This window comes from Pleurodeles waltl, chromosome 3_1, assembly GCF_031143425.1.
Source record: "Pleurodeles waltl isolate 20211129_DDA chromosome 3_1, aPleWal1.hap1.20221129, whole genome shotgun sequence".
Taxonomy (NCBI): Eukaryota; Metazoa; Chordata; class Amphibia; order Caudata; family Salamandridae; genus Pleurodeles; species Pleurodeles waltl.
In genome coordinates, this window is record NC_090440.1 from 761,786,029 (window position 1) to 761,804,466 (window position 18,438).

An 18,438-nucleotide genomic window follows, 5' to 3' on the forward strand; every position below is an offset into this window, starting at 1 on the left:
TACTATTTGTAAGATTACATCAGAAAGTAAAGACTCTCAGACATGATGATACTGCATCCTACATACCACAGTAAACATGTACAGACCCAGGGACTCCAGTGAATGATACACACATATCTGCACACATGCAGTGGCCCTAACTATCATGTGGTGGCAAACATGCTCCTTCATTAGTGAGCAGACAAAATCATGGAGTGTATTCGTCTCATCATGTGTATCCATGAGAGACATCCAAAGCCACTTTCCGTGAGGACTGCATTACCGGTCAACCAGCCATTGTGACTATGACAAATTTATGAAACACAGGTACAATGTACAGAGGGCCAGGGACAGTTATTAGACCTCATTTTGTTACAGTTTCTTCATTTGATGTTGCACAGCTATGATGAGTTGCACCAACCATAGAGATATGAACCAATGTGCATACCTTTGGCCAGCCATCCATAATTGAAATGTGGCACTACAAACTCCAAATACCAGTCTAAGATGTTAGCTGAGTGCAGCTAGAACTTGTTACCTATGTGTACAAATCCAGATCAGACATGTATCTGAAATAACTGAGGAGGGGCACAATAATCCCTAAGATTTTCGGGATTTCCATGATCGGTTTCCTCTCCAAACACACATGAGACATATGTTTGCACCACATTGCTATCATCAATTGACGTGGAGCCTGCACTAATTTTCAGCCTCCTGTTGTGTTTAGAAAGTCAGTCTAGCTGTTGCGTCAACAAATGACAGTAATGAGTCAGAAAATTCTATACCTCAAAGGCAACTGTGGCCTATGTCTATACATAATTGGCTCCTGATTTGTGTTGCTGTTTGACACAAAGGCGGCACTAACTTACATAATACAAATGTATTCAGTAAGTTTGCGGAGCTCTTGCTTCCAAACAGCTCGCAATTGTGGTCCTTAACAAAGTAGAAATATGACCCTGTATGTTTCAGTAGCATTCCACACACTCAACAACATTGCCGGCAGATATTGTAAAAATCAGCTGATGTCACTACAGAGCATTTAAACGTGCACATTAACATGATTTGTACTCACCAACAGGGCCACCAAACACAATCCCCAGGTGGTCCAGCAGATCTTGCTCCCTGGAGACAAGGTCAGCCTAGCGGTGCTTCAGCTGGTGGTCGTTTCTGGGTGTGTTGTTAATCCTTTGCAGATGATGCAACACCTTCGCCCACCGGAGCCTCTGTGCCTCAGTGTGATACCCCTGTATCACACGCCCACGTGCCTCAATCATAGTAAATGGCACACCAGCCAAATGAACCAACCCAGCTCCTCCTCTCCCATCCTGCCAAGACGAGGTCTACCTAACATATTGGTACAAAAAGAGAAATAGGGGATAAAGGGGAACAAAGGAGAACAGGGGGAAAGTAGGACAGGAAAAAATCAAATAAACTACTAACACAGCCCAACTATACCCAAACTAACACTAACCACAACAGACTCCCAACCAAACAAAGACAATAGTTTACAACACAAATGACCACAAAAAACACTCAGACAGGATACTACAACAAGTTTTTAATCACAAAAAGACAATAAAAAGACCACACAGGAGACAAATTCACTAAATGCACAAAGACAAATTGAGACACAGCCACACAGTCAGGAAATATCACAGACTGCAAAGTGAAAGTGAAAGTACACCCACTGTACCTAGTCTGTAAACAGGATATCCTATTACATCACTTCGTGCCTAAAATGGTAGGTGTTTTTATTGTCATGCGTCAAAATATTTTGACGCATACAGTCTGCACGTTATTTTTATCGACGAACAGGAGTAGATTTAAGCCCGCATCCATATGGTTCTAAATTGTTTCAAACATAACCAATTTTCGGAGGTGCAGTGTGGAAGATACTGCTCAGGGCCAATGGTTCTTTCAGGGCATTATGCGTCATTTTTAGGCCATAAGCATCATTTTTAGACACATGTGCATCATTTTTTGACACGTATGCGGCAACATTTCAGGCATTAACTGGGTTTGGGTTGTTTTACCATTTTAATGGTACATTACAGTTGTGACAATACTGAGATAGGCTGATTGCACCCACTTTGGGCACGACGGTGTATGGACAGATGTGACACATCATACTACTGCGGACCATGATCCGCTACTTCATGTACAAGATTTTCACTCTTGACTGACGCAATAGATGGCCAAACGTGTGGCCTACATGTATGTATTAGACAAATTGGGCATGTTTGGCGTCAGGAGAGGATAGCAAGGTGACGCACATAAGTTCAATACCTCAATGCCTAGGGCTCAATGTGTGTGCTTTGGCTACTAATATTGTTGTTGACCCACTGTGTGACCATCACAAGATGCATTATTGCAAATATGCTTGTATGCATGTGGAGTCAATGTGTCCAACCCTCAGATGCAAGTCAGTGTGGAAATGAGAGAGGGCATGTGTTAGTCATACATGTAGCAACAACTGGTGTGTGCACTTTCTAGTTTTTAGGTAACACAAACACCACAAATGACAAAGCATGCACCGGATAGAGAGCAGATGGTTGTTCATGTCAATGGTCCAAAACTTGGCCATCACATGTCCTGGAATTTTGGATACTGCTTCCTAGGCACTTGTTGGTAAACCCACCATGAGTCAGGCACATGTACATACTAAGTGGGCACTGTGTTTGTGACACGGAGAGCCAAAGATAAACCACATTTGTAATGTCACGCCACAGTTAAGGTCATATAACTGAGCGACAACTCTCCTGTGGCAGTGCAGGACCAGCAGACCAAGCAGCACGTGGCCACATATTTCCAGTGATCAATTGCACAGAGGTGTATGGTTCATGTGTGTGGGCCAATGTTTATCCTGTATATTTTTAGGGGTCTATGTTGTCACAGTTACATTCAGGTCTAGTCATGAGTCTGTGGTGGCTATTCCTGTATCTACTGAGTATCCTCCGGAGATCAATGGAAGTAAAGCCAATGAGGATTTGAGAACCCACATGGGGATGGTCCTACCCTGTCACTGCAGACGTGTTATGAGACTGTCAACAGGGCAACCTTGGTGTGCTGAGTAAGATCATATCTCAGGATTCATGTACGAGCAGGTGTCATCACAACATTTGTACACAGGTTGGCCTCTAAAATTCCCACTGCATCTGGGAACATCATAGCCTCTGTGCTGATTATTCTCACAGCTATTCACCACGCACGGGTCATCAATATGTTGTGGGCAATGTGAATCAGCGTGTGAACTGTCAGGGTCCTAACATGTGTGGACTTTTCATGCACCTTATCTGACGTTGCTGGTTCTGCTGGAGGCACCATACCCAATCCCTGCATACGGCCATGGTACACTGTCACATTTTGTCGCTCATGCACAGATGAGACCCAGACAAGGGATAGGCCATGATTTGGGTATTTGGAGTCAAGTTCCCAACAAAGGTACGATAAATAAGCAGATTATGCTATACAATGTATTTGAGTATGCATAGAAGAACCACCTGACAAAATACCCCAGGAGGAATGTGAGGGTTGGGAAAGCAACTATGATACATATGTAGCCACAAGGAACCTTTAGGGTAACGCACAGACAGGTGCCAGTCAGGCTAACAGGATGCAGGTTCAATCAGGATCTAGCAATTTCACAAGGTACATACTCAGTGGTCTGACTGAGAGTGGTCGGTGGAGGAACAAGACAGTTGACATGCAAAACTGTGTTTGTCCTGTGTTTTAGAAGGTGACACATTAACTCAAGGGCTGGGCTGTGCTACACAGCTGATTCTTATGGCAATGCATAACAGAGTAATCGATAAAATGGCAGCTTCTATACTGTTCCAAGCATCTGCATGGGCAGTACATGTTAAAATGGCTGGTCTGCATGGAGGTGCTCACAGGTGTTTGCTGCATCAGTCTCTCACAAGTCCTGTAGGTGGGATTCTAGTTTAAATGGCCAACAGTACCTTTCACATGGGAAGCAATCTACAGGTGATAACAGGGCTTAGAGACTACAAGCCAGTGCATTATTTAACCTGAGGTCCATGCAGACAGATGTACAATGACTATGCATACCATACTAAAGGGTGAAGCACACTGGATTAACATTGTGAGTCTGTGTGTGTGTAGAGGAGGGAATATCTGGGTACACACATTACCATTCCAGTGACCTCTTAAGACAGGTAGTGTGAGACCGGGAACATGGGTGTATCAGGACTTAGGACATGGGCTGACATGTACATGGAATGTCATGTGCGCAATGCTTGTCATATGTGTGGCACTTGTGCTATCTATGTTCTGCTTATATGGAACTCTAGTCACACATGGCCCTTGCAAAGATAAGTGATGTAACAGTTACTGCTGTCAAGGGTCTGGCCATACATTAATGTTACTGTTGCAATTGCTCATCCACTGCCTCATGTATGATGCTTTTTGTTCCATTATTGGCTGATAGTGTCTTAGTTGTGTGCCATATGCTGCAATGAATCATGTTGTATGTGTGAAATAGGTGTGGTCCTCTGCTATTGCCCTTCAAAGGTGAAATGTACAGGATATATGTCATTTACGTTGTGTGTGAATGTGACTATTGATTAATACGCATCACAATTGCTTTGGAAATTTCTGTGTCCTGATCGGTATATCAGCAATGCTCCACGAGGCTACACTCTTATTCTGATAGTTAGAGATAAAGGTGAGCAAAAATGATTACCCAGACCATGATATGGTGATTATTATAGGTGTTTATTTACATATATTAATACAGTGGTGATGGTGAGTTGATTCAAAAGAAATTGTTGACAATATGTTGGCGCCTATGCAATCCTACAGCTGTGTTTGGTTGGTCCCCCTCATGTTGATGGCCAGCATGCTCCTCTTCCTCCTCTTCAGGCAGTTGTGGCTCTGGTTCTAATAGGGGAATGTTCCTTCGTACACAAATGTTGTGCAGGATGGCACAGGTTAAAATGATCTTGCAGACCATTTCTGGTGAGTATAGGAGGCTGCCTCCAGTGATGTCGAGGCACCTGAATCTTGACTTCAGGATGCCAAAGGTCCTCTCGACTATGGTGCATGTCCTCCTATGTGCCTCATTGTAGGCACGCTCTGCTGCAGTGCTTGGGTTGCCAAATGGGGTCATAATCCATGGCTGGATCCCATACCCCTGATCAGCTGAAAGAGAAAATGATTGAGATCATGTTGATGTAGCTTGCCCCATTAATATCACCTTGCATGGCAGTAGTTCTCTTGTGTTGTCTGTGACTCATTTGTGTTTGTGTTATTGTGTCGATTCCTAGGCTTCTAGGATGTACCATCAGCATTCGGTTGTTTCCTTGGCTGAACAAGTGCTTGGCTGCTGACCCATTGTCAGCAGTATATTTTGAGAGTTGCAGTACAGTGTGTACTCCCTTGCATTGTGACTTGTGATACAGGTGTCCCTGTGTCTTTACTGGGGATGAGATGATAGTTCCATACACAGAGTCAATTCGACAGTGGTGGTAATACGTTTGCATCTATGTACCATGGACATCCCATACAATTTGACATATGCAATAGATTAATTTAAACATCAGTGAGACACTTACATTTTCCAAGGTGCCAATTAGCCAAACTTCTCCATACGTTGTGATCATTGATGTCTTAACATTTGACTGTACACTAATTTCACAATTGTGACAAGTTCACTGCAGACCTATTTCTCTGCCCTTGGCAAGTTGACTCAGGTTGTAACGTCTACCTAGACTACTGCACATGGTCTAGTTCAGCTGGCTAACTTGGTTGTGAGGTTGTCGTTTTGAGTTTCAGAAGGTCCGTATGTCAGTACATCTGTTGTGTGTGTGTTAATTTGTCACAATGCGCATGTGTAGGAATGTGCACCTTCCATATAGTACCATCAAGATGTGTTCTTTGCACAGTCCACTTGCCTCCTGGTAGTGGGCAATGTGAGAGCAGGAGTTATGTGAGATATTGGAATGGCCTCAATGATTGCATGTGACCTTTATTGTAGTCATCATAATGTTATGTGAGCCATGGTGTTTGACCTGCAGAAAATTACATTCCACACCCCTTACACAGTACGTATTGGCTGGAAGGGTGTTTGTTTGGGTGTTATTGATGTGTTATTGGAGTTTTATCTTCGCAGATATAATGCCAGTTGGCACCATGTGTTTGTCATTGTGTTGTTTTGCATTTCCCCCTTGTGTCTGTGGAGTGGCATCATTTTTTTTTTGGAACTGTACTTTGTCCCTAGGTGTGTCTCCAATTGGGTGAGGATATCAAACATGGCTAGCGGTGACACAACCTCAGTGTGTTCCTGTTCACATGTCGCTGTCGTGAAGTATGTCTTGTTTGTCCTAGAGGGTTGCTGTGCAGTGTGCATATAAGTAGGCTTCTGTACTTACCAACAAGTAGTCCATTTCCATATCGTCCATCCTGGAAGTGTTGATTGATGGTACAGTGACGGAAAATGAATGAATCATGTACACTCCCAGGATACTTTGCCACGATGTTGGTGATCAATCCCTGGTGATCCACAATGGCCTGCACATTGATGGAGTGTGTGTGCTTCCTGTTGCGGTATAGTTGTTCAGTTGCAGCAGGTGGCACAAGGCGTACATGTGTGCCGTCAATGGCACCAAGGACGTGTGGAAATCCATTAATGAGGTAAAACCCCTGTTTTGTCTCCTGCTGCTTCTGCTGTGTGTTGGGGAAGCAGATGTGGCGGGGTGTGAGTGTGATGATGACATCCAGTACCTTGGGCAGGAAGGCGGAGAATGATGGCTGTGAGATCCCAGCAACCAGGGCGCCAGTAGTTTGAAAGGAGCCACTTGCCAACATGTGTAGTACAGCTAGCAGCTTGGTTTCTGGTGGGATGGTGCGGGGTGTCTGCAAGCTGGGTGCCAACTGTGGCTCAATGTTGAGCAGCAGCTGCTGAAAGGATTGCCAGTTCAACCTGTACCTCTGGATGATGTCATGTTCCCTGAGGCCATGAAGGGTTGTCCTGGTGCGGAATATCCTCTCCTGCCTTCTGCGTTGCCTTTGGGGTCCCTGCTGGTGTTGTGGAAGCTGCTGTTGCTGGTCCTGTGCTCTGCGTCTCCATGCACGCTGGATGTAAAGCACCTCCATGTTTTCCTTTTGGAGCTCTGCTGTTGCTCCTGTGTGTTTTCATTAAATACAGGTGTGTTTGCCCCATTTTAACGCCTGCCCTGACCCAGGCATACATTTTTTACGCAAATCGGGCTGTGCGTCATTTTACGACTCCACCTTCCGGCCGTGCGGGATTTTTGCGCGGTAGCATAAATAAGGTGCACGGGTGTTTGTGTCATTTTTTAGACGGGAATGCCTACCTTGCACATCATTAACGCAAGACGGTTTCCTGCATCCAGAAGATGACGCACATGGCGGGATTTTGACGTCCGCGGGCGTCAAAGTTTAAATATGGTGCACTGTTTGTGTCGAATGTGCGTCAAATGTTTTGATGCACATTCGGCTTCAGACGTAGTATAAATATGCCTCTGAATGTGCTTTTGGTACAATTTCAATTTTGCTGCTACCCTCCTTGATGTATACTTGATATAATCTTGATAATATACAGTCTAATTTACCTGAAGCTTTATCTTCTAGTCCAGTGGATCTTAACAGTTTTACTTATGTGGAGTCCCACTTAATCATTACTAGAACCTAGGGAGCTATACCGAATCATTACTGGATTACAGGGTCCCCCACAGAGTCCTTGCTGAGAGCCGGGGACTCCGGCCTAAGCATTTTAGATGAACTAGAAAACAATACAAAAAATACGGAAACAAGCTTTCATAAAGAAATAAACACATGATTAAATATTTTATTCAATTGATAAATATAAACCAATCAAAATGTTAACTTTAATTGGAAAGTTGGTGCTTTTCTGAATTCGAGTGGGGCCACCCATAGTTCAAAGTATAGTCTGTTTGATGCACTTTCACTGTTCCCCCAAATCAATCTGAAGATACTAACTAAATGTTTAGCCTCCAACTTCAAATTCATTCACATTTGCTGAATATTTATAGTGTTTTCAATTTTATATGTCGCTTCTTTTTTATACGTACTTTATTAATCTGTTAATGTTATTTCATTTTATAAACAGTGGCAGACCTCCTGTGTAGACTTTGCAGAGACCAAGGGTATCCCCGGACCACAGGTTAACAACTGCTGCTCTAGCCCTCCCCTTGGCATATTTGGTGAGAACATAATAGAAAGAAATGCTGGATTTCTGTCACTCAGTTTGCTTGGTTTCATGTGTGAGAATAAAATCAATTGAAATTGTTTTGGTGGCATATTGAATCAGATGAACAAACTGAATGTTGGCCATCCCTTTGATGCAAGATATATGAAAGTAGAAACCGTGTCCATTCTTTTATGCCGCTCAGTTTATTTGTGGACAATCTTTTATGAACAACACAAGGTAGTAGGAAATGGTTAAAGATAATATCAATACATTTGCTTACCAGTTACTTTGGAAAGAATTTCAAAGCATTCTTACCTATAATATCAGCTGAAATCGGAATAAATAATCCGAGCAGAATGGTCACCTTGGATCATATGATCAGCTGGGTCCTACCTTATGCATTCTTTAGCAACAATGATGTTGCTTCTTTTGCCACACTAATCAGTACAACATGCTTGAGCTCTCTCCCTTAAACATGGCAACATTAGCTTACATCCAGTTGGCACATTCAATGTACTTTTAAGGCTCTAGTAACTAGTCACTATATGTGCGACTCACTTAAGTAGCCTTTTTAAACATGTCTCAGGCCTGCCACTGTAGCCTTTGTGTGAAGTTTTAAACTGCTAATTTGACCAGACAAAATAAACCCTTTTGCCAGACCTAATACTTCTTTTTTAATACATATAGGCCACCCACAGGGTAGGTTCTAAATAGCCCTCAGGGCAGGGTGCGGTGTACTGAAAAAGTTGGACATGTACTTTTAACTTTTTCATGTCAAACTCTTAAAACCTTTTTTTCACTATTGCAAGACTACCTCTCCTATAGGATAAGACTGGATTACCTTATTAAATTATTTAATGAGTTCCAATCTTTAATTGGGATGAACTAGGAAAGAAGAGTTTGGTGTCAAAAGAATTGTACTTTGAACCCTCTTTAATGGTAAAGTCAGATTTTAAGTCACAGTTCTGAAAAAGTCTTTCTTAGAAATTTGCCATTTTCTTGTCCAAACCATTTAGTGCCTGCAGCCTGTATCCTAGGTCACATGACTAAGTGTAGCTGGCAGTTAGCCTTTGTGTATTGCTCCCAGACAATGAAACAGAGGGGAATGGGTGTTGGCGGGATAGGTCACCTCTGACATGATGGGGGGGGGAGAAGTCACCTCTCAAACTTGCACATCACAAAGGCTCTGCCTGAGCACACTCACAAAGGATTTGACAGTATTCTTTTGTGACCCAATGCAAGCTGGGGCAGGAAAGCAGAAATTCCAAGCCTCTCTGGGGGTGGAAACCTCCAGAACCTTCCTGTACTTCAAAATGGGCACCAGGTATAAATAATGTCCTGAGACCTAACTGTTCAGTATATCTCTGGACCTATGGAAGGCTCAGAAGGATAGCTCTGCTTCTCTGCAAGAAGGGCTGCTACTCTGTTGTCCTGTTGTCCTGTTGCCCTGATGCCTTGGTGCCTGGCTGAGGAGGACTGGACCTGTATCTTGAACCTAGGACCACAAGAGTGACTCTAAGGTCTAGTTTGCTGGCATCCTGATAAGAGCCTCAGGGACAGAAAAGGCTCCAACCACCTTGAACACCACACCTAGACTCTGTCTGCTGTGAGTCCTACCCACTAAGTGGTGCCACCAAAGAGACGTACCCTGGGAAGTGGGCTAAAAGGTGCTCTGCCAGCTTTGTAGGCAGAACCAATGCAGTGTGACGCATCCTTAGTGCTGGATCTTGCTACATAGCCCGCAGTCTCCATGGAACCGCAGCCGCGTGATGCATCCTCGACACAGGCTTTTGCATTGCAAGTCCGTCATCAGTGGCATCTTTGATGACGACACGGGAGTCTGCATCGCAGCACCGCAGCTTCCTCTGAACCACCGCTGTGTGATGCATCTTCGACTCAGGATCTCGCTACATTCCGTAAACCAGGATTTAAGGTACTTTGTTCAGTGGGGTTAACTTGGTTCATGTATCAGGCCTGCACTCCATCATGGTCGGCCTGAACTTCTAACTTTGTCCTAGTCGTGCGCGACAGGATAACCACAATTGGTGCTTTGTGCTTTGAAACACTATTTTCACTTAAATCTTTGAAATTGCATATACCTGATTTAACTGATTGGATTTCTGTTGTTTTGGTCACAAATGATTTATTACATTTTACACTATGTTTATAATTAGTGAGTATTTTTCTTGTGTTGTGTGTTCACTTTATATCTGTTTGACTTGCTACATAAATACTTTACACATTGCCTCTAACTGAAGCCTGACTGCTTGTGCCAAGTTACTAGAGGATTACTCACAGGTTAATTCGGGGTTTGCTTGTGACTTCACCCTAACAGAAGTTCTGGTTGCTGTTTGAGAAGGGTTTTACCCTCCTCAAGCAGTAACCCAATTCCTACATATATCCATTACACAGAACAATATAAGTAATGCTGTTATACAAAGGAAAAACATTACACTGTTTCACACATAAAACATCTTAAGAGAATTCCCTGTGCATAAAGACTTTACCACTGACGTGGAGCCTATTTGGCAATACATTGTGTGCCTCTCAGAAAACAGATATGTATCACTCAACTGGGCTCATGCTCCTATTATGAAAACTGCACCCACCTGTAAGAGGATAGAAACTGTGGACCAAATCAAAAGGTGGTCTACATTTTGTAGCCTTTCCTCCCTGATCCTGAGTATGTGCTCCGTAAAGGTAAGGTGAGAGAACACTGGCTTGGAATGAGATTGGTTTCTCTCAAAACTGTGCTCCTAGGCCCAGACCCCAGATTCCCTGCCACCACACTTTTGAGCCCATACAATAATTGCACTTGCCCTTCAAAAACCCCAAGTACATGATGGAGTATAAGTGAATGAGTTCGAAGTTCTGTCATACATGCAATGCACTGTGTGGTGCAACAAAAAGCATAAACCATCTGCCACAAAGGTGAAAAGTGAGAAGTGATAGGAATTCCAGTGTACATGAAAGGTAACAAGCACCCCAGTTTTGCATCTCTAAAAATGAAATTATTTATGACAGTGCATATCCATCTTGATGCTTACAATCCAATCCTACCTGTAGTTAAAGCAGTGAGCAGCAGTGACAATCCAGTCCTTTTTTATAATTGTTCCTCCACAGATGTGACTGTCTGCTATCTGTAGGCTGACTTGCCAAGGCCAAGAGTAGGGCTCTGCTTCCTCTCCTTCAACTAACTGATGCGAAGGAAACCTGGGAGGGAATGAAGAAACTCCACAAATGTCGTCTGATAAAAGAAAAGCATAAAGAGTTCAAATGTACTGTTTACAAATGTTTCTTTTATTATGCTGTCCTAAATGCTTCATTGGCTTTCACATTGAAAGTCATGTTCCCCAACTAATTCATCCCTTCCCACAGTCGTCTGTGAGACATGCAGAGAAAACTGGAGAAGCCAAATGAAATATCACTTAACTGCTCACCAGCTAAGGGTAGATTCTTACATTACTTTTAGCTAAAGCTTACACCTCTTTAATTGGACATCTGTTTTAAATGATCAACACAAGTCTTCCCCTGGCTCCCTCTAAAAGTGTGATCTTAGTGACATTGACCCAAGGATATCCTATTGACTGAACACTTTCATGGGAGAAATCTTTGCAAGAGACACAGGAGATAAGGGCCAGTTTTTCGGAAAACGTTGATTATCTGTCAGATGAAGATAACCCATATGTAAAACAGATTTATTGAAATGTTTAAGATAAAAATGTGAATGAGGAACATTGGAAGCTCAGATTTGCTATAGAAACTCAGGTTTTGGGTTTTGATAGAGTTGTACCTCAAGGAGTGCTCAATCAAAATCTTAAAAAGATGTCACCTCATAATAAAGTGCCATTATGAAATAACTCTCAATACTTTATGCCTATGCTATTAGCAGTATGGGTTTTATGTACCTCCTTTAAAGGCATCTGGTGATTTTGCTTCCTTACACATACATCTTTGAAAGAGGATTGACTTAAAGTTAAGATGTAACAGACTCCATCCCAATACTTGTTTCCCCTAGTGCTTTTTCTTTGATCCCTTCTGGTTTTCTTGTAGGATCCTCCTAGCCAGACCCATGTATCACTGCAGCTTTAATTGTAACAGCTATTTTAGCTCTAGCATTAAGATGGAAAGATGTTCAGGTACCCATATACCATAAGTCTAAATGCAGGAAGCTGCATCACTATAAAATGGACGAAGATATGCATGTAAGGAAAAATAAAAGAGGATACTTGAGAGGATTTTGTTTGCATACTCAGTTCCTTTTCTTTAATTATGTGATTTATAGGAATGGCTAAGGTCAGTGGTTCTTACATCTTTTACGTCTGTGTACCCCACTTAATCATTACTGGAATCTAGGGACCCCCCCCCACTGAATCAGTGGAGTCCAGGAACCACCAATGGATCATTACTGAGAGCTGCGGACCCTGACCTAAGCAATTTTGATTATTTGAACCTCACAACACACAAATTTATAGGCATAATCATACACAAATGATGAAATACTTAGTTTAATTCAAACAAATATAAAAAAATCAAGGGGGGCGTGGCCAAGGGGTCAGGATGGCGGACGCACTTTTGTAGTGCTCTGGACCCCTCCGTCACCTGCCTTCAAATATGCCCATAATCCGCCTTCATCAGCGGCATCCTCTCGCATGGGGGGCTTTGTCATTCCCCTCCCAGCGCACTGAAGATATCGACCGGCTCCACGGCCGGCTGTGAGGTGGCAGAGAGCCAGGGAGGCTCGCGCCCAAGATGGTGGCCGGCGCAGGTGACCGGCGGCACGAGTCGTGCTGAGAGTCAGGGTGAGCGGTTGCAGTTCCCCTGCTGTGGCTGCTGGGTGACGGAGACGAGGTGGTGAAGGACTGTGCCTGGGTGGCTGGCGCGTCCTCCGGCTGCGGGGACCGGCACAGGACCGGATTGCGTCGGCCCGGCGCTGAAGACGGAGACAGAGTTATGGTATGGGGGGTGGAGGAGCAGGGAAGGGCCCGGGACATCGAGGGGGGGCTGTGCTGGCATCTGGAGGGGAAGCCCCCCTCTCGTCTCTCACCCCTTTCCCCCCCTCGCTCTGGGCAATAATGGTGAAGACACATTGAGGCCAACAGAGACAGAGACTACAGCGCATCGCGGGACTTCCCCTGCCGTCTCCTTTCCCCCCTTCCCATGAGGGGCTGCGGCTTGGGGAGCGGGAGGTCGGAGGGGGCTGCACCGCCCCAGAGGAAGACTTAGCTTGGTCACCTCCCGGGGTCCACTGACGATAGCTGTGAAAGACTGGCAACTGAGATCACGTTGGGCCATAATTGGGCAATGGCGAGCCCCGTTCCCTGAGGCTCCGCCAGTGGCCCACCGAAGGAAGGAGTATGCACTTGGCCATCACCGGTGGCGTCGGTGGCCCAGAGCCACACAGAGTACCCGGACTGGCCCTTTCCAATAGATCTCTACCTGGATATCGTGATACACTCACCGGAGAGGAACCGGTAAACGAACTATGTGCAAAGACAAATCAGCGCGGCAAACGACAGTGCAAACACGCATAGATCAATTCACCACAGGTACAAGCGGACCCCGAAAGGAGGATCGCACCCCGGGTGACAAGGAGGACCAACCGGCGGCGGCCGGAGACTTAGCAACAATCCTCCATGCTATTCATGCATCCCAGGCAGCAGTGGAGTCCAACATAGGAGAAGTCAGAGTAGATGTGGCCCTGGTCCGGCAGGACCTCCGCAACGCCACAGCCCGAATCACAGAGGTGGAAACGAGGATCTCTGTAATGGAAGACGACATGAACGTTCCCAAGGCACAGGTCTCTGCACTCACGTCTCGTACGTCAGAGCAATACTGGAGGGCCGAGGATGCTGAGAACAGGTCTAGGCGGAACAATCTTAGGGTAGTGGGTCTTCCGAAGATCACAGCAGTGACATCCCTTGTCACGTTCCTAGAAGAATGGATTAGCTCCTGGATGCCATCGGACCGTCTTACCCCGTGGTTCGCCATCGAACGAGCTCAGGGGGCTCTACAGTTAAAGCCCCCGCCGGGCTCCCCTCCAAGACTGGTGATACTCCGTGTCTTTAATTTTAAGGCCAATAATGCGGTGCTACAGGAGGCACGCTCCAAAGGAGACCTCTTTTGCAATGGGGTTAAGGTCCTCCTCTTTCCCGACTACACAAGGAATGTGCAACAACAACGGCGTTCATTTCTTGAAATCAAACAAAAACTGAGGGAAATAGACATACAGTATTGTCTTTTATTCCCTTCGAATTTACGTGTGGTTCACGGAAATAAAACTCTTTTTTTTCAGCAACCAACTGCGGCGTGGACGTGGCTGACTGAAGAGATGCCGCTTGGATCGCTGGGTGAGCGCCTCAGACAGACGCAGGCAAGAGAACAGCCTAGCATCCAACAGAAACGACTGGCTGCCAAGCGGCATCGCACACGCTCGAGAAAACGCAGGGAACACCGCAGTTCTCGTTCGAACTCCCCCCGGAGGCCCCATCTGTCAATCCGAAAGGTCAGCAGCCAGTGAAAGGGCTGGGGGAACTGAGAGAGACCTGAAGCTGCAAAGTTCACTGCGGGCCAGATCTGACTCACCAGAGAGCTTTGACCTATCCTGCAGCCAGGCATTGTAATCTTCTGAACGAAGAAACAACTCCAGAGAGGGTGCTACTTACCATGATGAAGAACTAGTATTATAAATAACTAACTACTACAAATTGCATTTCTTTAAGAGATCTGACGAGATGGAGGGGTCCACCCCTGCTGACTCAGATATTGTTTTACCTCACTAGGTTAGAGGGTGAGATGCTAATGTATAGGGGCGACAGATGCTTCTGTGGGGAAGTATGGGGAGGGGTGGGAGTTGGGGGGGATGGGGAGTTCATAAGGGGCAGAATAGGGGGAACCTCAGACCCAAAAACGGCTACACCCAGGGGTAGTGCTGTGACATCTTCCAACAACTATTTAGATGAGTCCGATACAGGCTATGTCGTGGAATGTTAATGGTCTTTTAGATAAAATCAAACGCTATGCAGTATTTACCTTCATACATAGATATCGACCCGATTTGCTCCTGATGCTGGAAACACACATCTCGCGGGAGCATTGCCCCTTCCTGGCACGGAGGGGTTTTGATAGAGTGTACCACGCAGGGTTCATGTGGAGATCGCGGGGAGTTGCGATTCTATGACGCCGCTCCTTTCCTTTGACAGTGGTCCAAGTTTGGAATGACAGTCATGGCCGTTTTGTGGCCATTACTGGGAGGGTCGAGGGGGTAACGGTCAATGTGGTCAGTGTGTACACCCCTCCGGTGCTGGTGCGCGGGACTTTCAAGGACCTAACCCAGTTTCTCGTGGACCTGCCCCCGGGGCTCACTATGCTGGTGGGATATTTCAATGCAGCTCCAGATCCCACTTTGGATGTGGTCGGTCCTGTATCGGCCCACAGGTGCGCTATGGCGGCGAGTCTCATGGACTGGCTCTCGGCTGCGGGGCTCTGTGACACGTGGCGGATGTGACACCTGAGACAGAGGCAATTTACTCATACCTCGGCAGCCCACGGCTCAAAGTCCTGAATTGACTTGATATTGCTGCCCAGCACTGACTGTGGTGCCCTCTCCCATATAGAGGTTTTAGCACGGGGTATCTCCGACCATACACCCCTTCGCTTTGTGATTGGCCATGACCGATCGCTAAACCGGCCTATGCGGAGACTGAATGCTTGGTATCTGCAGGACGAATCATTTGTGGGGCAGCTGCGACAGGCGCAGAGTGAATACTTTGCCCTTAACGATGATTCTGTGTCCTCTCCTGGTACCCTGTGGGCTGCGGGGTTCGGCCAGAGGTTTGATACGAGAGCTAGAACGCTCAAGAACCCAACGTATTGAGCTACTGGTATTGCGGGCATCACGTCTCGAAAGCTAGAGCCCAATGAAGTGGTGTTGCAACAGCTTTCATTAAGACATGAGGAAATTCCAGATTTATCTCTAGAGGCAGTGAAGGCTTTATGGCGAGCGAGCAACGCGAGAATCTATGGTTGGGGGGATAAGACTGGAAAGTTGCTATACTGGTTGATTTCCCATCATCGGTCCTCTAGTATTATTCCCAAAATTTGGGATGGGGAGGCAGGTCGAATTGCGGGGCACCAAGAAATAGCGGAGGCCTTCACTCGCTATTATGGAGTGCTATATAGGGCCTTGGCCTCAGTAGACTTGACCCATACCCACCGGCAACTAGAAGACGTTTCTTTGCCGCGGTTGCCCCTGAATGAGGTGCAAATCCTGGATGAACCTCTCAGTGTAAAAGGGGTCAGAGAAGCCATCTCTGAATTGAGAACAGGGAAAACTCCTGGTCCTGACGGTTTCCCATCAGAATACTATAAGACGTATAAGGATTATTTGGTACCCCGCTTGGTGGCCCTCTTCATGGAGGCGGAGCGGCGGGGGTCCTTTCCGAGGGGACTGGACGCCGCCACTATTGTGGTGCTCCCCAAAACCCAACCCTTATCGCTACACTGTGCAGACTATAGGCCGATATCTCTGATTAACTGTGAGGTGAAAAATCTACACTACTATCCTTGCAACGAGCCTCAAAAGAGTCTTGCCGCAATTAATTCATCCCGATCAATGCAGGTTTATGGCAACTCGGAGTACTCGCCATTGTATCCGCTGGCTACACTTGGCCCTTGCTGAGCTTCACCGACTGCCCCGAGATCTAGCTCTTTTATTCATTGACTTTGAGAAGGCTTTTGATTCAGTGGACTGGGGATTTCTCTTTTTGGTGCTCCAGCGGGTGGGAATCGGACCGAGGTTTTGTCGCCTGGTCCGGGCGCTGTAAGGGTGCGGGTCAACGGGACCCTGTCGTCGATCTTTAAAGCCCGACGGGATACGAGGCAGGGCTGCCAACTGTCCCCCCTTCTCTTTACCCTAGTTGTTGAACCACTGGCTCAGATGTTCAGGATGGATCCAATATACTGTGGCTGGAGGTAGGGGTGCGCCCGCGAGGACAGACTAACCCTATACGCTGACGATGTTCTGCTGTACAAGGGCACTCCAAGTGAGTCGGGTCAATGCAGCCTTCATCTTTTAAGATGCTATGAACTGGCGTCAGGTTTAAAAATGAATCCTACAAAGTCAGTGCTGGTCCCCTTCGTGAACACCCGTGATAGTTTCGACTGGCAAGATACGAAACCCCTCCTTAGAATTAGCTTTAAATATCTCGGTATTTGGGTGACTCTCCTACCGGAGCTAACTTGAGCGAAGAATCTAGATCCGCTTCTGGCACGTGTCAGGACGGACTTGCAGAGATGGCAGGCACTGCAGTTGAATATAATGGCCTGTGTTGCCCTATTCAAGATGATGGTCTTGCCTAGGTTTCTGTATGTTCTCCAGAACTTTCCCCTCCCGATCCTACGTTCATGGTTCCGAGCTTTGGAGGTAGCCGTGGCGCTGTTCCTCTGGAAGGGGTTCAGACATCGAGTGGCAGCGCAGTACTGCCGAAGAGGAATATATGAAGGGGGCCTAGGTGCCTCTGACCCATATCTATACTACCTGGCGACCCAGTTGCTGGTGATTCATGATTGGTTTACTGGAGGATGGTCGGATCCAGCATATCAGGTAGAATTGGAAATCCTGGGCTTCCCGCGTATCCTTGATATGTTGTATGGTACACCCCTCCCCCAAAGCATGGAAGCGATTACCAGGGAGGTTTTCTTGGCATGGTGGGCTGCGCGGCGACACACCCATTGGAATGCTGTTGTTACTCTCCAGATGCCACTATGGAGGGGGGAATGGATGAGCGCAACTGCGGCTCTAGAGGGGTTTGCGGAGTGGGACTTGCTGGGGATTTCATTGGTAGGAGATGTATGGAGAGGAGAGTCGCTAAAGACATTTCAGGAACTGCAGACAGACTTTCAGTTATCCCGAACACAATTCTTTAGATACCTCCAGCTTAGACATGCCCTGGGAATGCACCTCCCGAGGGCACGCCCTCTACTGGAATTCAGCCCACTCGAAGCCAAATTACTCATGGGGAATTTAGGTGGGAAAGGGATTTCACAGGTCTATTAAATGCTAATCAATAATACACCGGACGGCCTGGCCTCGACTAGAGCAAAATGGGAGGCGTGGGTGGAGACCCTTGACGACTTGGAATGGTTGGAGGCACTGAGGGCTCCCAGGACTCTGGCTGTGTCGGCGAGAATTCGCACAGTGGTATTCTATTTTCTACATAGAGCATATCTAACACCTGTCAGGCTCTGCCGGGCCGGGTTGCGTCCCA

At 46.2% G+C, this 18,438-nt stretch overlaps 1 protein-coding gene across 2 annotated transcripts in view; it reads right to left on the reverse strand.

Annotated features, from left to right (window-relative positions):
• OVCH2 (ovochymase 2) overlaps positions 1 to 18,438 on the reverse strand; it is a 919,743-nt gene that overhangs the window by 132,037 nt on the left and 769,268 nt on the right. For both annotated transcript variants that reach the window (XM_069223557.1, XM_069223556.1), the window contains exon 16: positions 11,231 to 11,417. In XM_069223557.1, coding sequence (XP_069079658.1) covers positions 11,231 to 11,417 — 187 coding nt within the window. The remainder of the gene's footprint in view (positions 1 to 11,230; positions 11,418 to 18,438) is intronic.